At 37.5% G+C, this 27,462-nt stretch overlaps 1 protein-coding gene across 7 annotated transcripts in view; it reads left to right on the top strand.

Moving 5' to 3' along the window:
• OSBPL8 (oxysterol binding protein like 8) overlaps positions 1–27,462 on the top strand; it is a 164,956-nt gene that overhangs the window by 71,043 nt on the left and 66,451 nt on the right. For 3 of the 7 annotated variants that reach the window (XM_059886815.1, XM_024992380.2, XM_024992381.2), the window contains 3 exons: positions 3,345–3,383; positions 11,142–11,178; positions 19,829–19,966. In XM_059886815.1, the coding sequence (XP_059742798.1) occupies positions 3,345–3,383; positions 11,142–11,178; positions 19,829–19,966 (214 nt within the window). The remainder of the gene's footprint in view (positions 1–3,344; positions 3,384–11,141; positions 11,179–19,828; positions 19,967–27,462) is intronic. The other 4 variants (XM_059886817.1, XM_024992384.2, XM_059886816.1 and 1 more) reach the window with 3 other exon arrangements.

Below are 27,462 nucleotides of genomic sequence, written 5' to 3'. Positions count from 1 at the left end.
GGACCAGGGACGGAGCCCATGTGCCCTGCACCGGCAGGCGGAGTCCTCACCGCTGGGCCAGTAGGGAGCGCCCTCAAACGTGTTTAAAAAATAAGATAAACTAGTATCATGAACCCTCATGTACCCGTCACTCATCTTCAGCATTGTTAGTTCAGGTCAGTCTTGTTCATGTATAGTCCTGCCTTCCCACCTGATATTTTTTTTTTGAGAAAATCCCATATGCATCATTTTATTCATAAGTATTTCAGTATAATCTCTAAAATATAAAGACTTTTCTTTAAAACTTTAACCATAAATACCATTCTTACTCTAAAAAAAGAGTAATTCTTTGATATGAAATATTTAGTTATTGCTTAAATTTAGTTTTATTGTCTTTGTATTGGGCTTGGTTGATAAGTCACTTTGTCTTTTTAAAATCTTTTCAGTTTCTCCTGCATCTGTTTTTGATTTTTCCTTTTCAGTTTTAATTTTTATTTTCAATTTACTGAAGAAATAAGGTAGCTGTCCTGTAGGTTTCCCACAATCTGGATTCTCTGCCATGATCATTATTTAATGTGTTCCTCAGTTACTTATATTTCTTGCAAATTGGTCAGTAGACAGTTTTAACCTGAGGCTTGCTCAGATTCAGGTTCAGTTTTTTTTTAACAAAATTAATTCATCGATGGTGTTGTGTATGGCCATCAGGAGGCATATAATCCATTTTCATTTGCCTAATATGTAAATGGCACCCCACTCCAGTACTCCTGCCTGGAAAATCCCATGGACGGAGGAGCCTGGAAGGCTGCAGTCCATGGGGTCGCTAAGAGTCGGACACGACTGAGCGACTTCACTTTCACTTTTCACTTTCCTGCATTGGAGAAGGAAATGGCAACCCACTCCAGTGTTCTTGCCTGGAGAATCCCAGGGACGGGGGAGCCTGGTGGGCTGCCGTCTATGGAGTCGCACAGAGTCGGACACAACTGAAGTGACTTAGCAGCAATATGTAAATACATTTAATCTTTTTTGACTATAAAAATAATACATGCCAGTGTGGCATATTTAAGCAATAAAGAAAAATATAATAAAATTAATTTTCTAGAGGTAACCACTGTTATTATTTTGGAGGCCTCTTTCCTAAATGTGTTAATGAGTATATCTTATGCATGAGATTTTATAAGTGGGGTCATAGCATACAAACTTATGTATCAGTAATTTAAAAAAATTTTATGGCCATTGATGATCATCACTTAGATCTGTTAATTCAATAGGAGCATAAATTAATAGCAGTACTTAAATACACTTAAATATTTGTAATGTTTGAACTGCCCAAGTGGGAAAATATTACTCAGTATTTTCTATTGTTTGAGTGCTTAGATTCTTAGTATGTCTTCCTTTTTTTTTTTTTTTTTTTGACTTTTAAACGTTATCCTTGATTCTCTTATAAGTTGAATAATGTAAACATTTTCCAGGTATATGGTGGGACTCTAATAAGTTTGGGGAGCTAAATTGGAGAAAGGGTTAACTTTGAAAAAGTAGAAGAAATTCCAAGTCAGAAATCTTTTGTATTTCCATTATGTTTGGAGATTTTCTCAGCGCGTTCCCAGGACTGTGGAACTCAAGATCTTTTCAGAGGTCTGTGAGGTCTGGATTATTTGTGTAGTAATGCCATGGTGCTTGATGTTGTTTGCTTTGTTTCTCTTTCTCGTGAACGTCTAGTGCACTTTTTACCTAAGACCGCATAAAGTGTAATGTCATTGCTCTGCCGGCTAATGGAGTGTATGCTTGTGTATTCTTGTGTTTTCAAATTTTCTTAGTTTAATTTTTTTCCTAAGCAGTGGTTTTTTAATTTAAATAAGCTTCGTTTTCTTATAAGAGTTTTAGGCTTACAGAAAACTTGTGAACCTAAAGAATTCCATACAGCTTGTACTCAGTTTCCTTCCTCTATTATTAACATACTAGAATGGGACATTTGATACAATTAATGAATCCATCCTGATACATTATTACCTGAGGTCCATACTTTGCTCTTTGTTTCAGATTTCCTTAGTTTTTACCTAATATTCTTTTTCTGTGTGTGAATCCCATCAGGTAGCACTTTACGTTTAGTCATCACATCTCCATAAGGTCCTCTTAGCAGTTAAAATTTCTTAGACTTGTTTTTGATAATCTTGACATTTTTGAGGAGTACTAGTCAGATATTTTGCAGTGTCACTCAACTGGGATTTGTCTGATACTTTTCTCATGATTAGACTGGGTTTTGGGGAGGAGACTACAGAGGTAAAATGGCATTTCACCACACGATTATGGGAAAGTATGTATACTATCAACTTGGCTTATCACTGTGACTTGCCCGTGATGAGCTAGCAAAGATAGTGAATTTCTCACCTTTAATTTCTAATTCAGCAAATATGAATAGGTATAATCCATATAAACAGCAACTCTTTGGAGTCTTTGGCAATTTCTAGGAGCATAGAGGGATCTGGAGATACTAAAGTTTGTTAACAGAATTTTAGAACCAGAAGTTAATTTGCAATAATGTCTGAACGTACAGGTAAGCAATGTTTTAGGATAAGGTTTTGGAAATAGGCTAGGTCTGAAGAAGAAACTTGGAAGTTGTCTGAGTAAAGGTAGCAAATGAGCCTTGAATATGACTGGAACCTGCAGTAAGAGAGCATATAGAAAAGAACAGATAGTTGAGGACTGAGCATTGGTGAAGCCCACATGTTTTATTGAGTGGAAGGACAGAATGGAGGTGGGAAATTAGGAGAAAGGAAGCCAGAACAGTGGAGTGTTTTAGAAACTAAAGGAAGAGAGGGCTTGTGTGGTGGAAAGGCTGATATAATTAAATATATGCAAGGAGTTTAAGAATTGTGAAAAAGCCCCAAAACATGCCAGAGAAGACTTGACAGATTGGTAGGTTGACTGTAATTTCCTGGGAATCCACCAGGGGATTCCCTGGTGGCTCAGACGGTAAAAGCCCGCCATGCGGGAGACCCGGGTTCGATCCCCGGGTTGGGAAGATCCCCTGGGGAAGGAAATGGCAACCCACTCCAGTACTTTTGCCTAGAAAATTCCATGGATGGAGGAGCCTGGTGGGCTACAGTCCATGGGGTCGCAAAGAGCTGGACAATGACTGAGCGACTTCACTTTCTTTCTGTAATTTCCTGACGTCTTGGACATTTTTTTCAAAGGTTTAGTTTCAGTGTAAACATACTATTGATCTTTTTTTTTTTTTTTTTTTTTGGCCACTTTTTAAATGACTAATGAAGCACTTAATTCCTTCTATAAACTGTGAGTGCTCTCCAGATTCAGATTCAGGTATACAAAGTTAAATCACTCCTGAGAAAATTTGTCTTTTTTTTTAGATCTTGCCATGTTCAAAAGTTGCTGAAGTTCAAGAGACAGTGAGTAATACATGGTGCCATGTTCAAAATGTTAACATTTTTGGTTTTTTTTTTTAGGGTTTCAAGTTAATTCTTAAAATGTATTTTCTTCTATGTTTAATCTTAGATGATTCTGTTAGTACAAAAAGTAGCTAATGTAAATTGAAAAGCTTACTTTAAAAATTGCATTTTCATTTGCCCAATATGTTAATACATTTCATCTTTTTTTATTATAAAAATAATATATAACAATGTGGCATAATTAAACAATAAAGAAAAATATAGTAAATAAAATTTATTTTCTAGAGATAACCACTGTTATTATTTTGGTGGCCTCTTTCTTAAGTGCTCAGCTATCAGGGCTTCTCCAATAGCTCAGTTGGTAAATAATCCACCTGCAGTGCAGGAGACCCTGGTTTGATCCCTGCATTGGTAAGATCCACTGGAGAAAGTATAGACTGCACACTCCAGTATTCTTGGGCTTCCCTTGTGACTCAGCTGGTAAAGAATCTGGCTGCAATGCGGGAGATCTAGGTTTGATCCCTGAATTGGGAAGATGCCCTGGAGAAGGGAAAGGATACCCACTCCAGTATCCTGGCCTGGAGAATTCCATGGACTGTATAGGCCATGGGGGTTGCAAAGAGTCAGACACGACTGAGCGACTTTCACTTTTAAGTGTATTCACGTGTATATCTTACACATAAAATTTTATAAAAGTGGGGTCATAGCATACAAATTCTATATCAGTACTTTAAGAAAAATTTATTTTAACTAAAGTATAGTTCATTTACAGTGTTGTGTTAATTTCTGCCATACAACAAAGTGATTCAATATAACCTACTTTTAAAAGCCAATATGTAATGGATGTTTTTCAGTCCCTGAAAAAATAAAACCAAACTATAATGACTACATAGTATTTTATTATGTGAATATATTATCATTTATTTAATTCCATGTTTTAAGTATATCATTTACTATAAATGATGTGATAAATATCTTTGAACACATCTTTTTAAACATTTTGAATGATCATCTTAGTATACATTCCTAGTAGTGGAATTGCCGTATCAAAAATGCAACTAACTGCCTGGCAGATTGGATCATATTCTCTAACAGTGATAAACTCTAGTCCCAGAAAAATACTCCTTTAAAATCTCTCCTGCAAAACTCAGGAATGAAATGTGAACATGTGTGTTTTGCAGATGATTGTAGGAATATGAAAAAGTTCATTTTAAGTGTAATGAGTCCTGTTTATAGGACAAAAAGATTTCAGCTGCATAGTATATTCCTCACTAAAGTTGCTTACTCTAAGAGCTGAAGATAACGCCAAGGAGAGCAGTCTTAAGATGCTTTATATAACCCTTCTTTAGAATTGTGGCTTCTGGGAGCCCAGAATCCCAGAATCTGGGAGCAGGATCGCTTCTGCAATCTTCAAGAGTACAGCTTGATCAGCAGTATTGGGGAAAGAGGTGCCATCTGCCTGCGAGTTTATTTTGAACTCTGCTCATATCAGTGGTTGATAAGCTATTTGGACTTTCTCTTAAGCTCAACAGATTTTTTTGTTGTTTGTTGTTTAGTCGCTAAGTCATGTTTGATTCTTTTGCGACCCATGGACTGTTGCCTGCCAGGTTCCTCTGTCCATGGGATTTTCCAGGCAAACTTAAGTCAAATCGATAAAAGGGGGAGTTGCTGTGCTAAAGGCAATGGAATCAAGGCATAGATCCCCTGGTATTGTTTCTGTGTTATATACACAGACAGTGGCCATCTGTCCTAGATAGTTTAGGACTGAGGGGTTTCTCAGAATGAAGGGCACCATTAGGAGTTTCTACTTCTCCCTTTATCTTTCTTAAAGATCCTAAGTTTTATGCTAATTATGGATGACATGGCAAATACTTAGAAATATTTTAAAATAAAATCACATTTTTTGCATTATGCTCTTTTCCTGAAATTTTAAAGCTAAAATCAGTAAAGATTTAGATAATAGCTATATTTCATTCTTTAAAATACTGTTAGTATATACTATGTATACAATATACTAATGAATTCTAAGTTAAAAAATTCTAGGCATTTTACTCTTTTATTATTTGTCAGCTCATGCTTTCTGCTGAAGTAGAGATTTATTTAAATGATAAAAAAAATTGAGATGATGACTGTGGACATTGTTCAGAGGATGATGGTAAACATGCTGAGCTGCTCAGAGAGAGGACATTGTTCTATCATACCTTAGTGGTCTTTTTCTGAACAAGCTGAGAAGTTCCTGGATTTTTTGAAATTTTAGTAGTATTTTGGTTCTCTTAACAAAAGCCAAGAAGAGTGGCTAGTTTTTTATTTTATTTTATTTTTTAATATAAATTTATTTTAATTGAGGGCTAATTACTTTACAATATTGTATTGGTTTTGACATACATCAACATGAATCCGCCACGGGTGTACACGTGTTCCCCATCCTGAACCCCTCTCCCTCCTCCCTCCCCATACCATCCCTCTGGGTCATCCCAGTGCACCAGCCCCGAGCATCCTGTATCATGCATCGAACCTGGACTGGTGATTCTTTTCTTATATGATATTATACATGTTTCAATGCCATTCTCCCAAATCATCCCACCCTCACCCTCTCCCACAGAGTCCAAAAGACTGTTCTATACATCTGTGTCTCTTTTGCTGTCTCGCATACAGGGTTATCGTTACCATCTTTCTAAATTCCGTATATATGTGTTAGTATACTGTATTGGTGTTTTTCTTTCTGGCTTACTTCACTCTGTATAATAAGCTCCAGTTTCATCCACGTCATTAGAACTGATTCAAATGTATTCTTTATAATGGCTGAGTAATACTCCATTGTGTATATGTACCATAGCTTTCTTATCCATTCATCTACTGATGGACATCTAGGTTGCTTCCATGCCCTGGCTATTATAAACAGTGCTGCGATGAACATTGGGGTACACGTGTCTCTTTCAATTCTGGTTTCGTCGGTGTGTATGCCCAGTAGTGGGATTGCTGGGTCATTATGCAGTTCTATTTCCAGTTTTTTAAGGAATCTCCACACTGTTCTCCATAGTAGCTGTGTTAGTTTGCATTCCCACCAACAGTGTAAGGGGGTTCCCTTTTCTCCACACCCTCTCCAGCATTTATTGCTTGTAGACTTTTGGATCGCAGCCATTCTGACTGGCGTGAAATGGTACCTCATAGTGGTTTTGATTTGCATTTCTCTGATAATGAGTGATGTTGGGCATCTTTTCATGTATTTGTTAGCCATCTGTAAAAGGTACTTGTACAGAGCATTTCAACATCAGTATCTTCATATTGTCTTTATTTGTGTGTTACACAACATGGAACTGCACAAAGTAAGCCCAAGTCCTAAAAGCAGTAAGAATAAGAAGTGTAGTGTGTAGGCCAGTGGTGCGTAGAAGTCTTCAGTTATGTCAGTTACTTGGTAAAATTAATATGTAATCTTTAATAAGATCTCGTTTCCCAATTAGCGTCACTTGCAAACAATTCTGAGAGATGATTTCACTTGCGTCTCAATTTAGTGCCTTTTTATCTACATCACATCCTTCTGGGAAGTGATGAAGTGATTAAGTGTCTTCTTGTGTCTTCTGCTTCTGTTTGTAATATTTCAGAGTAACTCTTGGCTCTATTGTTGTTCCATTAAAATATATGTTTTCTGGTGCCTGTTTCTGGAGTATTTTTTAATCTCCTGTGATGAAGCCATTCCGATCATATACCCTAACTCTCACACATACCATAATTTATACTATTTCCTTACCAGCCTAAAGCATTCCCTGTACACATACATGTTCATGCAGGTCTGCATGTCCAGCTGCCTACTTGATATTTTGACTTGGATGTCTGACAGACATTTTAAACTTAACCTGTTCCAAACTGAGAGACAGTTGGCCCTCCATATAAAACTGAGGGTTCTGCATCCATGGATCCAGCCATCTGCAGATGGAAAACATTTGGGGAAAAAAATTCCAGAAAGTCCCAGAATTAAAACTTGAAGTTGCCACATGCTGCTGCTGCTGCTAAGTTGCTTCAGTCATGTCCGACTCTGTGCGACCCCATAGACGGCAGCCCAGCAGGCTCCCCCATCCCTGGGATTCTCCAGGCAAGAACACTGGAGTGGGTTGCCATTTCCTTCTCCAATGCATGAAAGTGAAAAGTCAAAGTGAAGTCGCTCAGTCGTGTCCGACTCCTAGCGACCCCATGGACTGCAGCCTACCAGGCTCCTCCGTCTGTGGGATTTGTAGTGTTTTCATTGTATTTACTACTATTTACTTAGTATTAACTTTGTATTGGATATTATAAGTAACCTAGAGGTGATATAAAGTATATAGGAGCATGTACATGGGTTATATGCAAATATTGCACCATTTTAAATAAGGGACTTGAGCATCCACAGATTTTGGTATTGCCCTGGGGTGGGGGTGGGGGATATCTTGGAACCAGTTCTCTCTGGATACCAAGGGATGATTGTAGTTACATTTCTCCCTGTAAATGAGCTTGTCTTACTGTCTTTTCCATCTCAGATGACGGCAGTTCCATCCTTCCAGGTGCTCAAAGTCCAACGCTTGACTTCATTTTGATTCCTTTTTTCTTTTACCTCATACTTGGCCTATTTGGAAATTCTGTTGACTTCATCTTCAAAATATATTTAGAATTTAACTACTTCTCGTCCCTCTCACTTTTCCCATCTTGGTCCAAGTTTCCATCATCTCTCCCCTATAATATTGCTGTAACTTCTGAACTGATAATACCCTCATCCCTCTGATCTGTTCTCAACCCAGCAGCTGGAGCAGTCCTGTTATAACGTTCTCATATATGTTACTGCTTTTCTCAGAACCATCCAGTGGCTTCCCAGCTCATCCAGAATAAAACAAAAGTCTTGACTAGGTGCCATAAAGTCCTGCAACTCTTTACTTCTTTTGGCTTCATCCACCGCTCTCCTGCTTGCATTGTATTCCAGTCCTCTGACCTTTTCGCTGTTCTCCAGACTTGCTCCTATCCAAGTCCTCTGCTCTAATCTTGATCTTCCTGCTCCCTGGAGTACTCTGCTCCTTTATGTCTTTATGGGACGTTTCCTTATTTTATTCAGTTAACTTCGTAGTGAAGCCTCCTTAGGCCACCCTATCTAAAACTTTAACGCCCTCTCTCTAACATTTTATATGTCTTCATTTTCTGCTTATTTTTCCTTAGTGTTTATACTATATAATATACAACAAAATTTTACTTGTTTATTATGTTACTGTTTTATCTTTCCCACTAGACGTAACTGCCACAAGGGCAGAATTTTTGTTGTCCACTGCTCTATTCCTCAGTGCCTAAAATGATACCTGTCTGTATAGTAGGTACTGAATGAATATTTGGGTGGGTGGATCCATGGATAGATGATAGATCAATGATAAGAGTAGAGAGTGTTTACTTTGATTTGCCTCAGTCTGCAAAAAATACTGAGTTAATCCAGTAGAATCGGGTTTATATGACACAGATATGCCTGAGCAAATACTGTAGAAAACATACTTTGAAATAAGTTGTTTAGAAGTTGCTTATATGCTAAGGGTTTTTTTCTGCTAGTAAAAATGCAAGGTGTACAGCTGCACAGATGACATAGTGCTTTTAATCAACATAATTTAAGAATTATATACAGCTCTGCAATGAAATTGAACTTAATCTTTTATCCTAAGTAGAAGACCAGCTTGAGAACGTCAAATGTGACTGGCCCTGTGAAATTAAATACTCTTGACTAAGTATATATGGTTAGAACCATTGCTTTCCTTTAGGAAGTTACCTTTAGGAAACCATTGCTTTCCTTTAGGAAGTTACCTAAAGTTTCCTTTAGGTCAGTCTAAGGAAGCTGACAATTATTTGTATCAATACAGGAGGATTTTTCCAAAGATGCCTGTGAAGCATTTGTAAAGTATGCCATAGTTGTCTCTGTGAGTTTCCTAACCTCCTTCAATTTTCCAAAGTATTGTCTTAGTTATTTATTGGTATGTAACAAATCATCCCTAGGTTAAGTGGTAGAAAACAGGCATTTAATACCTTACAGTTTCTGTGAGTAAGGAATCTGAGAGAATCTGGCTGTCTCTAGTTCAAAACCTTTCATATGGTCAGTGGACTGGGGAAGGAGCTGCTGCTGAGGGTGTCAGGGGAGATGGAAGAGCCACCTTCAGGCTCACTGAAGGCTGGTCGGCAGACCTCAGTTCCTTTCCTTTTTGGGCTTTTCTGCACGATTGCCTCATGACTCAGTGGCTGGTTTTCCCCAAGATGATCTGTCTTGGGGAGAGTGAGAGGAGAGAAAGAGACCCCAAACAAAAGGGAAGTTATAGTCTTGTTACAGTCTAATTTTGGAAATGACATTATCACTTCTGCCGTATTCTCTTTATTAGAAGCAATTCAGCACATCCAGTGTATGCTCAAAGAGAAGGAATTATACACCAAAAAGTGGGGATCACTAGGGTCATTTTAGAAGTTGCCTGCCACAAATGTTTTAATCTCTTTCCACATGCTTGCTAGCTATAATAACATGGCCATTTCAGTAATAAGGATTTGAGCACAATTACTTCATTGTCCCTAAAACTGTATTTTTTTTTTTTTTTTTTTTTTAGTTTTATCAGTGAAACTGAAATGCATTTGTAGAAGAATGAGCTTAAAGGGGCAGCTACCGAAAAATAAATAAAGCAAATGCTTTTAGAGGAATTAGAACATAATTTTACGTATTGTGAAATAAGCTTCACTTAGGAAGTAACAGGGCCAAGCTTATTTTCCCTCTGGGAAACACAAACCCAAAGCAAACAACTGCAACTTTTTTGAAGGGTGAATGCCAAACCAGTTAAGTAAGACTCCCCATTTCCTTTAAATAAGACCAAACAATAATGTCATCAGTGGGAATTATTTGTTTTTGTTGTTGCTTTAGTTCTGATACAGATCCATGAAGGGAAGAGAACTAAGGACTCTTTTCCTGCCAAGGGAGACCAAAACACTTGTCTGTGGGTGATGTGTAGTGTCATATTGTTTATTAAAATAGTTACTAGATAAACAGTCAGCAATTTTTCCTGTTTCTTTTGGTTGATTGCAAGTTAATCGTTCAAGAATTTGATCTTCTATCTGCCCGGGAGACTAGTAGCTCTAGATGCTATGCTTGATAATAGTGGGTCCTAGGAAAGTTTTGTCTAACTTAACTTGATTGTTCTTCTCTTTGGTTTTTGCTGCTTTGTTGATGTCTCTATAAAAGCTCTTTGCACAATGCTTGACTTAAGTGCTCAGTAAACTCCTTCTTTCTTTTTGTAGAACAAACAGACTGAATTTCTACATAGTGTTAAGTGTTTTCATGACATGCAGAACTAATATTTAATAGTGCATGAGTGTTATATATTTTTATACCATTTGAATTTAAAGGATGAATAACTTTTGGCTATCCTTTGCATTTCTAAATAATTTTTTAATCACTCCTAACCCATACCTTGAATCGTAATTGGAAGTAATTTTTCACTTGAGTAATTTTCAAAACAAAATACTTGAGTGATTTCATTTTTCTCTTTCTACTTTCATTTTCCAAAATTAGAACAGACATTAGATAATGCCTAAGACAGGGTCTTTTTATGTGTGAAAAAGAAAATTCCTTGCAAATTATGATTATTAGCATGTGCTTTCCACTTATAAACTAATGCTATTTTCCTTGTCCTTTTGTTTCACTGCTGCTTCAATCCTGATACACTTTGCTTCTTCCTGGTTTGGATTCTATTTGTTTGCTGCTCAATTATCCTGCATTAAAAGCTTCTTGGTGATAGCAAAGATGTCCTTGGGCCATCAAGTAAGTAGTTAAAGTTTGAATGGCATATTTGCAGACGTGATAATATTTTGATGTGTACTTATAAAAGGTATATGGTATTTCCGTTTGATTATTGAGTCTTCTACTTTGTTTCCAGGCATTGAAATAGAAAGACTATAAATGGTCAGTCAGTACCCATCTGTTGTCAGTGTCCCTCTGAGATTAATGGTGTTTGTGTACTTACATCTTAATTATCTAAAGATGGATTATTTACTTAGTTATCTAATTGACCATTTATAAATTCATAATTCCTAAATCATGAATTAATGTTTTTTTATAGTATCCTTTCTACAATCATCACAAAGCACAGATCAGACTACTTTGAGGCTGGACAAGGTGTAACAAAGTCACTGCCATATGAAGTGAGAAATACGGTTTTATTTTTGTCAGAACTTTTATGTAATAGATATCTGGTTATGAAAAAAATTATTTTTACTTTGGTAATTTCATAAGTGAAGCCTGTTTTATCTAGGGATTTAGAAACTACATCCTTTAAATTTATGTTTTAAAAAAATCTGTTTTTGACTAGATATGGTGCTAGCTTTGAGGAATACACAATGAATAAAACATGTGCCTTGGCTTTAAGGATCATTGTATACTAGTAGGAGAGTTAGACCTGTGAATACGTAATTTTCAAAGCTTTGTGACATATTAAACGTACTGATGTGAATGAAACTTCAGAGATCATTTAAATAAAGCATTAATTTTTGTAGATGAAGAGTCTGAAGCTAAGATCTTAAGTATACCCAAGGAGTTAGAATTGGTTACTAGTTTAGTAGCCATCTTCTGATTTTCAAAAATCAGAATAAAGCTATCATTTCACTGAATTAAGTATAACCAAACAATTAAAACATTGCTGCATTATAAATCAAAGGTTTTAACTTTGTTCAAAACCCACATGGAAATTATATTGATTCAGGAAGTTTTCGTATTTATTCCTAAATAATTGTGTGACTGCTGCAAGTCAGTTGACTGCTTTGGGGCTCGTTTTCCTCACTGGTTGAAGAAGGGGACCCAGCGAGATAATGGCAAAGCGCTTCGGTCTAGATCAGTCCCTGTTTGTCTCTGATAATGGATATAGTACGTTTATAATTCTGTTTTCTAAAGAGAGAGGTAATTTAAAGTAATATGCTAAAATTCCATTTTTATTCTAATTGTAACAATTCATAGTATTGAGTAGTTCATGGCATTATTAGAGTAGTAAAATTTTAAAGTAGACCCTTCGCTGTTCACCTAAAACTACCACAGCATTAATTGGCTATCCCCCAATACATAACAAAAAATTAAAACAAGTTTTTTGAAGTAGAAAAAAGTATACGCATCCCAAAACGTTTTCGTTTTCTTGTTCAGCCTTACTTATGATACCTGGTAGATATTTTTAATGCATTTTTCAGTTACTTTAATTACCTCATGTATTTAGATGTTGACTCAGGTGAACTTATTGTCACTGCTGAACTTTAGAAATAGAATTGCATTTTTAATATCAGTTGAAGTGGTTCTTCTTAGGACCTGGGTTTTATAAATGGGGGTCTTTAATTTATACTTGAAATAGAAGACATTCATTATAGTTATATATTTTAAGCACATATGAATTAAAATATATAACATATATTAGAGGTGAGTTTATATTGTAATTTATATATTAGAGTTTGTATTGTACTCTGCCAACTATTAGAAGACTGTGGCTGTGTTATTTACTATAGACCATATATCATTTTGAGTGAAATGTAATTCTATTTAGTTCTTCATTAGGATCTATGCTATTCAGTGAAAAAACTATAAAGATACATAGCAACATATTTAAATTACTAATGTATTTGAGAAAAGGTATACCATCTTCTCTGTAAGGGCATATTTAGGATTTCTTCTAAGGGATCATTTATGACTTTAAAAGACTTAACTTCTTTTTAGTAGTTTTTACTTAGATTAAGGGCAAGAACCAGACTTTGAAGCTTGTAAAATTCTCCTGACTTTGTACTGATGAGTTAAATTCAGAAAGTAAAAGAATGGTTGTTACAGAATCATATCCTCCTTAAAAGTTGCAGCTGATTTGTTAATTATATTACTATGGATGATTCCAGTGTGATTAATTTCTATCTTAATATGACATTCAGCAAAGTAGGCTGCTTTGCTTTACTTTCATTACGAAGCGGAACCAGAAGAAGGCACTGTAATGCTGTCTTTAGACAGGGAGGCTGGTGGTTACATCACCAGAGACTGTTTTGGAATCCTGTAGTGATTCATTGGTCAAATATTGATCCAGGCATTTAGCAAGTATTTATTGTCAGTTTTATGCCAAAGAATACAAATGAAAAAAAAAGTCACTGTCTTTCCTGAGTTTATACACAAATATTCTACTAGTGTGCGAATGATGCAGGGCATCAAAATGATTTTTATATTATGCAAATTTTCTGTATAGTTAATGTTTGTGAATGATGTAAGAAAAAACAAATAGAAAAATAGGCTTCCTGGTTTTTATAAGGAAATATACTCCATATGTTGCTATTTCTACAACTCCTCTCATTTCAACGTTATCAAAATTATAAACAGTAATACCTTAGTAAGGAGTTAGCAAGAGGTGAATAGAACTAAATTTGCACTTGTATTTCTTTTTTTATATAGTCAAGTTATTTAAGACTTATTTACGTGTGTCTTTCTGATGAAATACTAAAGCACGCTCTAATTCTGTTAGCTGTTCTGATAATGTATTTTATATATATTTATCTACTTACCTGCACTGAGTCTTAGCTGAGGCATGCAAGCTCTTAGTTGCTTGCATGTGGGATCCAGTTTTCTGACCAAGGATTGACCCTGGGCCCCTGCTTTGGGAGTGTGGAGTCCTAGCCCCTGGACCAGCAGGGAAGTCCCTTTATAATGTATTTGAAGCAGCCTTAAATGTACTAAGACTACAAAAGATTATATGAAGCATAGGAAAATTATGAAGTACATTCATACAGTGAGTACATAGTGAACCCACCACTGACTTAAGAACTTGAATCTCTCACGGCTGTGCCTGTCCTCCCAGGGGTGATGGTTAATTCATTTTTGTTGTTTTTGTTTATTCGTTGCTTTTTCAAAAATATATTTTTTGGTTATTTTTAGGTCACATATGTATCACTAAATTTTACTAGGGTTTTAATTTTACAAGAATGGCGTCACGCTCTATGTCATCTTCTAGGACTTGTTTTTTGTAGTTAACGTTGTGTTTCTAAGTTTGAGCCATGTTACTGGGTATAGATAAGACCATCTGCTTTTACTGCTACATACTATTCCATTATATTCGTATACCTCAATATATGAATCCATATTGTTTTCAGTTTATGAATATTTATTTTGATTTTTGCTATTATGAACAGTGTTGCTATGAACATTTTTATCCTTGTCTTTTGGTATACACATTCCAGGTATAAAGCTAAAAGTGGAATTTTGGGACCCATAGACTATGCTAAACTTCAATGTTATAAGACCTAAGTGGTTTTCCAAAGTGCTTGTGTCAGTTCATACTCTATCATCAGCAATGCGTATGTTGGCTCGCTGACCATATCCTTACCATCATTGGATAGTATCAGACTTACTAATTTTTTTCAGTTTTACTGAGTATAAAATATTTATTTCATTGTGATCTTGATTTGTTTTTTTCCCTTATTACTAAGGAGGATCAAAATCTTTTTGTACATTTATGGGCCGTTTGCATTTCTTCTTCCATGAACTAATTGTTCATGTTTTCCTACCATTTTTCTTCAATTAAAAACATTAATAGATGTTTAATTGACATGCAACATTGTATTAGTTTCCAGTGTGTGACATAATGATTCCATATTTGTATATACTATGAAGTGATAATCACAGTACATTTACTTAGCATCCATCGCCATAGATTGTTACAGAGTTTTTTTTCTTATAATGACAGCTTTTGAAACGTACTCTCGTAATAGCCTATAATGGAGAAGAATCTGAAAAAGAATATAGGTAGATACATAACTGAGTCACTTTGCTGTACACCTGAAACATTATGAGCTATGGTTCAGTTACCAGCTGAGCCACAAGGGAAGCTTCTCTGGTAGCTCAGCTGGTAGAGAATCCACCTACAATGCAGGAGACCCCAGTTCAATTCCTGGGTTAGGAAGATCTGCTGTAGAAGGGATAGACTACCCACTCTAGGGATATGCTACCCAGGCCAGGATTCTTGGGCTTCCCTGGTGGCTCAGCTGGTAAAGAATCCGCCTGCAATGTGGGAGACCTGGCTTTGCTCTGTGGATTGGGATGGTCCCCCAGAGAAGGGAAAGGTTACCTACCCACGCCAGTATTCTGGCCTGGAGGATTCCCAGGACTGTATAGTCGAACACAAACTGAGTGACTTGCACTCTCACACTTCAATTAAAAAAAAAGGTTTACTATCTTAGCACATTTCAGATATGCAGTACAGTATGAACTCTAGTTGCCATGCGGTACATTACATCCACATGACTTCTTTGTTTCATAACTGGGAGTTTGTACTTTTTGACCCATTTTGCACAACCACAACCCCATCCCCCTCTCTGGCAAACCACCAGTTTGTTCTCTGTATCTGTGAGCTCAGTTTTATGTCTGAGTTGCATTCCATTGACTATATATACACCACATTGTCTTCACCCGTTCTTCCATTGATGGATAGTTAGGTTGTCTCCATATCTTGGCAGTTGTAAATAATGCTGCAATGAACATGGACTGCATGTATCTTTTTCAAATTAGGGTTCTCATTTCATTTGGATAAATACCCAGAAGTAGAACTGGTGGATCATATGGTAGTTTTAGGTTTACTTTTTGAGGAACCTCCATACTATTTCCCATGAACCTCCATGCTGTTTTCCATAATGACTGTACCAGTTTACATTCCCACCAACAGTGCTCAAGGGCTGCCTTATCGCTGCATCCTCATCAATACTTATTATTTCTTATCTTTTTAATAATAGCGATTTTACCAGGTGGGAAGTGATACTTCACTGTGCTTTTGATTTGCATTTCTCTGATGAATCGTAATGTCGATCATCCTTTCATGTATACTTTGACTATTGAGCTATAAGAGTTCTTTATGTGTTTTGGATATTAACCCCTTATCAGATATACTATTTGCAAGCATTTTATGCCATTCATTGTATTGATGGTTTCCTTTGCTGTGCAGAAATGTTTTAGTCTGACGTAGTTTCAGTTCTTTATTTTTGCCTTTATTGTCTTTTGGTGTCAAATCTAAAAGAATCATTGCCAAGACTGATGTCAGGGAGCTCACCTCTAGTTTTCTTCTAGGAATTTTATATTTTCAGGTCTTAAGCCATTTTGAGTTAATTTTTTTGTAACAGTAAGATAGAGGTCCAGTTTGTTTCTCTTGTGTGTGGCTGTCCAGGCTTCCCAACAGTATTTATGAAAGAGACTGGCCTTTTCCCTGTTGTATGTTTTTGGCTCCTTTGTCAGAAACTAATTGACCATATACATATAGGTTTATTTCTGGGCTCTCAGTTCTGTGCCATTGATCTATGTGCCTTTTTATGCAAGTGCCATGGAGTTCTGATTACCATAGCTTTGTAATATAATTTGAGATCAGGAAGTATGATGCCTCTAGTTCTGTTCTTCAAGATTGCTTTGGCTATTTGGGGTCTTTTGTGATTCCATGTGCTTTGGCTATTTGGGGTCTTTTGTGATTCCATGCAAGTGTTAGAATTGTTTTTTCTGTTTTTGTTAAAAAACAAATTGCCATTGGAATCTTGAGAGGGATTGCACTGCTTTGGGAGGTGTAGACATTTCAGTGTTGCTCCTCCGGTCCATCATGTAGTGCACCTCTCCATCTGTATCTGTGCTCTTCAGTGTCTGTCCTCGGGTTCTTACAGTTTTCAGTGTACAGGTCTTTCACCTCCTTGGTTAAATTTATTCTTAGGCATTCTTTTTGATGCATTCCTTTACCCTTGTGTTTCTTTTACCTTTTTGATCTTTCTCTAATTGATTTACAGGAATTTTTTTTCAACATATTTTGAATTCCAACTCTTCGTTAATTATATGTGTTACAAATCTCTTGGTTTCCCCTCCCCCAATTTCTTTTTATCTTTTGATTAGGTTAATTCTTAATCCCCACCCCCACCTTGCGCTTTCTTTATTGGTGAGTGTTTCGTGTGTCTTTTTAAGGGAATCATTGCCTACCCCAAATTTATATTCTCTTAAAAGTTTTCAAGTTTTACTTCTTTGCATTCACGGTTTCAAAGATTGCTCAGGCTTCTGTACAGACAATGAACTCTACACAAGCAAGGAGCAAGATGATACAGGTAGAAACTAGGTAGAAATATGCTGCTGTGATCCGTGGAAAGGTAATGGTGTCTTGGAACAGGGTAGTAGTTGTGGAAGTGCAGAGAAGTAGGAGGATCCCAGATAAATTTTGAAGATAAAGATATCACAGATTGACGGAGTATGAAATGTGAGAGAAAGAGAAAAATCAAAGAATACATCTAAAGTTTTTGGCCTGAGAAACTGGAAGAGGAGAATAGTGATTCCATTAACAGATGCTACTGCTGCTACTGCTAAGTCACTTCAGTCGTGTCCGACTCTGTGCGACCCCATAGACGGCAGCCCACCAGGCTCTCCCGTCCCTGGGATTCTCCAGGCAAGAACACTGAAGTGGGTTGCCATTTCCTTCTCCAATGCATGAAAGTGAAAAGTGAAAGCGAAGTTGCTCAGTCGTGTCCGACCCTCAGCGACCCCACTAACTGCAGCCCACCAGGCTCCTCTGTCCATGGGATTTTCCAGGCAGGAGTACTGGAGTGGGGTGCCATTGCCTTCTCCAAACAGATGGGAGAGAGGCAAATCTGGAGGATAAACAAAATAAAGACTGTTGTGGATAAATTTGAGATGTCTGTTAAGTAATACAGGCAGGCAACTGATGTGTGAGTTTTTGAGTTTAGGAGGAGATAAATTTAGTAGTCATCAGTGTAGGATGCTTTTTTATTGATTTGATGGGAAAATAAATTCTTTGTAACTTTACTTGGATGATAAGTGAAGAGTATTTTTGAATTTTTACTTTAAAATTTAAGGAGCTAAAATATAATTTTGAAAACTTTAGCACCATCAAAAGTACATTAATGATTATGTTAAAGGTAATTTCTGTTTAAAATGTTAAAGAAGCAATTTTCCTTGAAAGATATGGTGATTAAAAATATCAGCCTAAGTTCTGCTTAAGTTTGAAATTACATCTAGATTGAAGACAGAATCATTCTCTCTCAAGATAAAGCTTAAGGTTTCTGTAGACTGAAAGCACAGTTACATAAAAATCGAAGAATGGAGATCCTGGGGCACTGTGGACTTGCTCACAATTTGTCCTGCTCCTTCAATCAGTATTTTTTTCTTTTCTGTCCTCTCTGGAACTGGGCATTGCTTTCCTCTATCAGTAGCTTGGTCAGACGGGTGACTAGAAGCCCTAAACACTATTTAGATTTATCATTGAGGCAGCAGGCTCTTAAGAAACCAGACTTTGAACCAAATGGTCCTTTGTTAGAATATTACCAGTATTAGTTTTAGGCAAGGCAATCTCTGAACCTCTAAGTTTCCCCAACTTTAAAATAAGAATCACACCTACTTTCCATGAAAGTTGGAAATTAGAAATTCTAGCACATATGAAATACTATTTTGTGGCTCAGCTGGTGAAGAATTCACCTGCAATGCAGGAGACTGCCTGCAGCACAGGAGACCTGGGTTCGGTCCCTGGGTCAGGAGATCCCCTGGCGTAGGGAATGGCACCCGCTCCAGTATTCCTGCCTGGGAAATCCCATCGACGGAGGAGCCTGGCGGGCCACAGTCCACGTGGTCAGAGTTCACGCAGTCCAGGCCAGTCACAGAGAGCTCGACACAACTTAGTGACTAACCCACCACCACCACGCCATTTTATGCTGCTGTAAACTGGAATGTTTCCTCATTACCAGTGAGGTCGACTGTCTTTTCATATGTATGTTGACCATTTGTATGTCTTCTGCATTGTCTTTTGCTTATTGCTTTGTTGGCAAATATATAGAGTCAATAACACAATGAAAGGTTGATAGTAAACCTTGGAGGACCTTTCATTATCAGAATATGTGTTTTCATTTTTATGAGGTGTGTAATTTGACTCATGACTATAAACTCCTCTTGAATTGATAGCAAACTAAAAATAAAACATTTATTAATTATTTATTAAAGTAATTTAATTTATTAAAGTATTATTAGAGTATTGAGTTGATGAAATGAATATAACCATTGAGGCCATGTCAATCACAGTTCTGCTGCTACTGCTAAGTCACTTCAGTCGTGTCTGACTCTGTGTGACCCCATAGACGGCAGCCCACTAGGCTTCCCCGTCCCTGGGATTCTCCAGGCAAGAACATTGGAGTGGGTTGCCATTTCCTTCTCCAATGCAGGAAAGTGAAAAGTGAAAGTGAAGTTGCTTAGTCGTGTCCGACTCTAGCGACCCCATGGACTGCAGCCTACCAGGCTCCTCCGTCCATGGGATTTTCTAGGCAAAAGTACTGGAGTGGGGTGCCATTGCCTTCTCCGAATCACAGTTCTAGTCCATGTTATTAACTATGCTGTTATGTAAATCTGTGACTTAAGTACTAATTTCTTTTTCCCTTCTTTCCTTGAGCTGTGGTAGCAAACAGTGACGATACTCAACACCTGACACCAGGAAGGATGAGTCAGCGCCAAGGGAAAGAGGCTTTTCCAACGCCAACCAAAGATTTGTATCAGCCATCTTTCAGTCCAGCAAGTCCTCATACCCCGGGTACGGAGTTGTACTTTTAATGTTTTTTGTTGTTACTGATGGTGGGCTCTGTGTGTATGGATTGTTTTGGTTTTTAGGCAGGTCTGTCCTTTGCTGGTGTATCATGATTTTTCTTTTTGACTATTTGGTTTTATAGAGGTTTATGTTTGTTTTGTTTTGGTCATCCATAATACACTTCAAATGAGTGCATTTTCCTTTGGAGTACTTTTTAATTCTCTTTACATTCTCTAAAATATTTGGTTAGTTATACCATTCTTTTAATTCAGTGATTTTCAAACTTTTGGTCTCAGGACTCCTTTAATACTGTCAAAAATTACTGAAGACCCCAAAGAATTTTTATGTGGATTAATTAACCTGTTGATACATACTGTACTGCATATTAAAACTGAAACTTTAAAAAAATGTTTACTTTGTTTTTTGAATTGATGTATAGTTGATGTACTTATCAGCTATATGCATGTGGACTTCCCTGGTGGCTTAGTGGGTAAATAGTCTGCCCGCAGTATGGGAGAGCCGTGTTCAGTCCCTGGCTTGGGAAGATCCCTGGAGAAGAAATGGCAACTCCCTCCAGTATTTTTGCCTGGAGAATCCCATTGACAGAGGAGCCTGGTTGGCTACAGTCCATGGGGTCGAAAAGAATCAGACACGACTGAGTGACTGACACTTTCTACACTTGATATACATATGTATGTTACAGGTGTAAGTATCAGCTCAGTTCAGTCACTCAGTCATGTCTGACTCTTTGCGACCCCATGAATCGCAGCACGCCAGGCCTCCCTGTCCATCACCAACTCCCGGAGTTTACCCAGACTCATGTGCATCAAGTTGGTGATGCCATCCAGCCATCATATCTTCTGTTGTCCCCTTCTCCTGCTGCCCCCAATCTCTCCCAGCATCAGGGTCTTTTCCAATGAGTCAGCTCTTCGCATGAGGTGACCAAAGTATTGGAGTTTCAGCCTCAGCATCAGTCCTTCCAATGAATACCCAGGACTGATCTCCTTTAGGATGGACTGGTTGGATCTCCTTGCAGTCCAAGGGACTCTCAAGAGTCTTCTCCAACAACACAGTTAAAAACCATCAATTCTTCGGTGCTCAGCTTTCTTCACAGTCCAACTCTCACATCCATTCATGACCACTGGAAAAACCATAGCCTTGACTAGACGGATCTTTGTTGGCAAAATAATGTCTCTGCTTTTTAATACGCTATATCTAGGTTGGTCATAACTTTCCTTCCAAGGAGTAAGCATCTTTTAATTTCATGGCTGCAATCACCATCTGCAGTGATTTTGGAGCCCAGAAAAATAAAGTCAGCCACTGTTTCCACTGTGTCCCCATCTATTTGCCATGAAGTGATGGGACCGGATGCCCTGATCTTAGTTTTCTGAATGTTGAGCTTTAAGCCAACTTTTCCACTCTCCTCTTTCACTTTCATCAAGAGGCTTTTTAGTTCCTCTTCACTTTCTGCCATAAGGGTGGTGTCATCTGCATATCTGAGGTGATTGAGATTTCTCCCGGCAATCTTGATTCCAGCTTGTGCTTCTTCGAGCCCAGCATTTCTCATGATGTACTCTGCATAGAAGTTAAATAAGCAGGATGTCAGTATACAGCTTTGACGTACTCCTTTTCCTATTTGGAACCAGTCTGTTTTTCCATGTCCAGTTCTAACTGTTGCTTCCTGACGTGCATATAAGTTTCTCAAGAGGCAGATCAGGTGGTCTGGTATTCCCATCTCTTTCAGAATTTTCCACAGTTTGTTGTGATCCACACAGTCAAAGGCTTTGTCATAGTCAATAAAGCAGAAATAGATGTTTTTCTGGAACTCTCTTGCCTTTTCCATGATCCAGCGGATCTTGGCAATTTGATCTCTGGTTCTTCTGCCTTTTCTAAAACCAGCTTAAACATCTGGAAGTTCACAGTTCACGCATTGCTGAAGCCTGGCTTGGAGAATTTTGAGCATTACTTTACTAGCATGTGAGATGAGTGCAATTGTGTGATAGTTTAGTGATTCACAATTTTTAAGGATTATACTCCTTTTATGTGCTGTGCTGTGCTTAGTCACTCAGTCACACTCTTTGTGACCCCATGGATTGTAGCCTGCCAGACTTCTCTGTCCATGGAGATTCTCCAGGCAAGAATACTGGAGTGGGTTGCCATGCCCCGCTCCAGGGGATCTTCCCAACCCAGGGATCGAACTTCCACATTGCAGGTGAATTGTTTACCATTTGAGCCACCAGAGAAGCCCAGGAATACTGGAGTAGGTAGCCTGTCCCACTTGAGGAATCTTCCTGACTCAGGAATTGAACTGGGGTCTCCTGCATTGCAGGTGGATTCTTTACCAGCTGATCTGCCAGTGAAGCCCATACTCCACTTATAGTTATTATAAAATATCAGTTACATTCTCTGTGTTGCATAATATAGCCTTGTAGCTTATTTTATACATAATAATTTATTTAAAATGTTTACCCTTAATTCATTTCAAATTATAATAATAAACCTATTATAGGCTAATATGAATCACATATTTTTATGAACAATAACTGACTCCCCTCCCCACCAAAGAAGAGTTGAGTGAGAATGAGAAGAGTGGTATTCTTTTCCTCCAAGGTCCCACAGCCTTGCCCCTATTGTCATTTTGGGCTGCATAATTCTTTGTTGAAGGGAGCTATCCTGTGCATTGCAGGGTATTTAGCAGCATCCTTGACCTCAATGCGCTAGATGCCAATAGCAGTTTTCCTGGATGTGACAACTAGAATTAGCCCTGAAGTGAAGTGAAGTCGCTCAGTCGTGTCTGACTCTTTGCGACCTCATGGACTGTAGCCTACTAGGCTCCTCCATCCATGGGATTTTCCAGGCAAGAGTGCTGGAGTGGGTTGCCATCTTGACAAATATCCCTTGTGGGACAAAATTGTCTCTGGCTGAGAACTACTGTTTTACATTTTTTGCAAATCTTTCTAATTTATGTCTAGCTTTATCAAGGATATTTGTCAGTGAAACCGACCTTCTTTCACTGCAAGTGCATGGCAGTGAAGAAGTCAGTGACTACTACTACGGTCGGATGCCTCTGCTCTGATATGGGCCAAGGTGCCAGTGGTCTCATCTAGCATTGCTTTTGCACAACTAGTGAAAACGTCAGCACAATAAAAGAGTATTAGGAAACTAGTTTTGACCTTGCAGACCTTTTGAAAGTGTCTTGGAAACTACAGTGATTATGATAATTTTTAATTCATAATTGATACATTTTTTAAATTGGATTCTGTTTCTTAGCTGAAGTTTATTTGATCATATACTTTGAACTCTCCTTATCAGTTATTGGTACTACTGATAATTACTGATCCCCAATCAGTTATCAGTACTACTGATAACTAGGGGGAAAGACTTCTGCTTTTAAAGCTAAGAACTTAAATTTGGTATTTAAAAGCCAATACATACTTAGATTATCAAACTTTTTAAAATTAATTATTTTAACTGGAGGATACTGTACAATATTGTGATGGTTTTGCCATACATCAACATGAATCAGCCACTAGCGAGTCTTAAGTGTTATGTTATACTGTCTACATAATTAGTTGGGTTTTGGTGTTGTTACTGTGTGAATTATCCCTTGGGGTAGGCTTTAGTTACTTCTTTTTAAATGAGTATTAACTGGTTGATCGTAAGTTACATGACCATTTTCTAATTTACTCCAGTAGAAAATTTTTTCTAGTCAAGTATTAGATGGAAACATTTTTACATAACATTGTAAAAAAACTGTAACATAAAGTTCTGGAAGGATGCAACTTATGTGATTTTTTTTTTTTTGGTTCTGTGCACCAGAATTTTGACTGTAATGAATATGGTTCATCTGTTTCATATATCTGTGTACTAGAATATTTAGAGAAATCCTTTAACTTGATATTTAATGAAACAACAAAGGGGTTAGTTACTAAAGCTTCTTGTATTTATATGTATCATGAACATTTTCAGACAAGCAGGGAGTTTGTAAGAATAATGCAGTTAACACTAATAAACCCATCAGGTAGATGTAAGAAATTATTAACCTTTTGTTGTATTTTATTTATTTGGGGGTGGGGCTGGAATATTTGGAGTAAATCATAGACCTCATGATTTACATCAGCCATAGTATTAGATATATCTTGATTTACACCTAAATGTTCTTGGGTAAGTTATGGGTAAATTAATATTTATAGTGTGAATTACATATTGAATGTACTTCTTTGTTAAAGTCAGCTTATTGGGTTTTTGTAATGCACAATATCTCCCTCTGGTTTACCATGATTCCATATGATAGTTTTCAGAAGTGAGAGATGTGTTTAAAATAAGCTAAACCTATTAACTCTTGCTTATTGTGAAGATAAATAGTTGGAAATTAACATGTATAGAAAATATCTTTGATAGGTCTGCCATAACTCAAGTATTATACTGTAGATCAGTATTTCAATTCCTGAATGGAAAGAATTAGAATTCCAAAAGCTTATTAACAGTAATAATGATTAAAATTCCTCATGTCTTTTATGTGCTTTTTACATGCATTAGCTCCTGGAATTCTTATAAGAACCTTATGGTATATAAATCATTGTCTCTGTTTCACAAATGAGGAAACTGGGCAGTTGGTAAGGGAAATTTCCTTGCCTGGTTTACATATTTAGTATGTAGTAGAGCTAAAACTTGAACCTAGGTATAATTACAGAGTTTTATATTTTTAAGGTTTCAGTCAATTTAGTCATTAGATTATTTGAGGCTAAACTTTTCCAAACCTTAAACTTGGCTTCTGTGTCTTTTGATATAACCCCATTATGTGTACAATGTTTTCAGTTCAGTTCAGTCGCTCAGTCGTGTTCGACTCTTTGTGACCCCATGAATCGCAGCACGCCCGGCCTCTCTGTCCATCACCAACTCCCGGAATTTACCCAAACCCATGTTCATTGAGTCGGTGATGCCATACAACCATCTCATCCTGTGTCGTCCCCTTCTCCTCCTGCCCTCAATCTTTCCCAGCACCAGAGTCTTTTCAAATGAGTCAACTCTTCACATCAGGTGTCCAAAGTATTGGAGCTTCAGCTTCAGCATCGGTCCTTCCAATGAACACTCAGGACTGATCTCCTTTAGGATGGACTGGTTGGATCTCCTTGCAGTCCAAGGGACGCTCAAGAGTCTTCTCCAACATCATAGTTCAAAAGCATCAATTCTTCGGCACTCAGCTTTCTTTACAGTCCAACTCTCACATCCATACATGACCACAGGAAAAACCATAGCCTTGACTAGATGGACCTTGGCAAAGTAATGTCACTGCTTTTTAATATGCTGTCTAGGTTGGTCGTAACTTTCCTTCCAAGGAGTAAGCGTCTTTTAATTTCATGGCTGCAGTCACCATTTGCAGTGATTTTGGAGCCCCAAAAATAAAGTCTGACACTGTTTCCACTGCTTCCCCATCTATTTGCCATGAAGTGATGGGACCGGATGCTATCATCTTAGTTTTCTCAATATTGAGCTTTAAGCCAACTTTTCCACTCTCCTCTTTCACTTTCATCAAGAGGCTCTTTAGTTCTTCTTCACTTTCTGCCATAAGGGTGGTGTCATCTGCATATCTGAGGTTATTGATATTTCTCCCAGTAATCTTGATTCCAGCTTGTGCTTCCTCCAGCCCAGCATTTCTCATGATGTACTCTGCATATAAGTTAAATAAGCAGGGTGACAATATACAGCCTTGACGTACTCCTTTTCCTATTTGGAACCAGTCTGTTGTTCCATGCCCAGTTCTAACTGTTGCTTCCTGACCTGCATATAGGTTTCTCAAGAGGCAGGTCAGGTGGTCTGGTATTTCCATCTCTTTCAGAATTTCCCACAGTTTATTGTGATCTACATAAAGGCTTTGGCATAGTCAATAAAGTAGAAATAGATGTTTTTCTGGAACTCTCTTGCTTTTTCGGTGATCCAACGGACGTTGGCAATTTGATCTCTGGTTCCTCCACCTTTTCTAAGACCAGCTTGAACATCTGGAAGTTCACAGTTCACGTATATTACTTTACTAGCATGTGAGATGAGTGCAATTGTGCGGTAGTTTGAGCATTCTTTGGCATTGCCTTTCTTTGGGATTAGAATGAAAACTGACCTTTTCCAGTCCTGTGGCCACTGCTGAGTTTTCCAAATTTGCTGGCATATTGAGTGCAGCACTTTCACAGCATCATCTTTCAGGATTTGAAATAGCTCAACTGGAATTCCATCACCTCCACTAGCTTTTTTCGTAGTGATGCTTCCTAAGGCCCACTTGACTTCACATTCTAGGTGAGTGATCACACCATCGTGATTATCTGGGTCGTGAATGCTTTATGTGAAGTTTATTTTTTTTCCTTTCTTTTGAGTAATATGTAGGAGTACAGTTATGAAATCATATAAGTGTGTTTTACTTTATAGAAGTGGCCTGTTTTCCAAAGTAGTTATATCATTTTACATTTCTCTCAGCAGTGTATGAGGATTTCTGTTGCTTTATATCCTTGATATTTTTTATTTTAGCCGTTCTAGTGGGTGTATAGTAATATCACATTGTGATTTTAATTTGCATTTCCCTGTTGACTAAGTGTGGAACATCTTTTCATATGCTCGTTGGCCACTTGTATATCTGAAGTGTCAGATTAGAATTTATGCCCATTTAAAAATTTGGCTTGCTTGCTTGTCTTACTGAATTTTAAGAGTTTTAAAAATATATTTCAGCATCCTCCTTTGCTAACTGTATACATTATATTTTCTTCTAGCCTTGGCATGCCTTTTCATTGTCTAAATGACTTCTTACAAAGAACAGATGTTTTTAATTTTGATGAAATTCAATTTATCAGGTTTTCCCCCATGACTCAAGCTCCCTGCCACATCCCAACTAAAGAAATCTTTGTCTATCCTAAAGTTTCAAAGAACATTTTTTTGCAATTCTTCTAGAAGTGTTAGACTGTCCCTGCTTTGGTCTTTATCTTCATTGTCTTTCTTAACTATCATCATCTTAGGTCAGGTCCTTATTACTCCACACCTACATTACATAGTACCACAGTATTCTAACTTCTCTTAGGGCTTTGCCTTCCAATAACAAGGCTCATCTTTCTTAACAAGACAACCAAACAGAAAATTATTATTACTTTGTAAGGTGAGACTGTGGTAAGATTAGGGTTTTATGGATGTATGTGGGCAGAGAACACGTGGATCCAGTGAAGTAGGTCTCTTAGGGAAATGATATGAATAAATGGAAATAGAAAATTATAAATTAAAATACAGATCTTTATTCAAGCTTGTAACTGAATACCTCATAAGGTATCTGCATTTATGACACTCCCATTCTCAAAAAGTCAGTGGTTGACTGTCGCCTAGAGCAGTGGCTCCTAGGTGTGGCTGTGTCTGAGAATCACCTGGAGCTTTCTTTGATTAGATGCAGATTCTACTCCAGCCTTTCAAAGTCTCTAGGGTGAGGCTGTGCATTTATAAAGTTTTCCAGGTGTATCTGGTACAGCAACATT

The sequence above is a fragment of the Bos taurus genome, chromosome 5, assembly GCF_002263795.3.
Source record: "Bos taurus isolate L1 Dominette 01449 registration number 42190680 breed Hereford chromosome 5, ARS-UCD2.0, whole genome shotgun sequence".
NCBI lineage: Eukaryota > Metazoa > Chordata > Mammalia > Artiodactyla > Bovidae > Bos > Bos taurus.
Note: the sequence above shows the minus strand (reverse complement) of the source record. Positions and strands in the feature narration are given on the sequence as shown.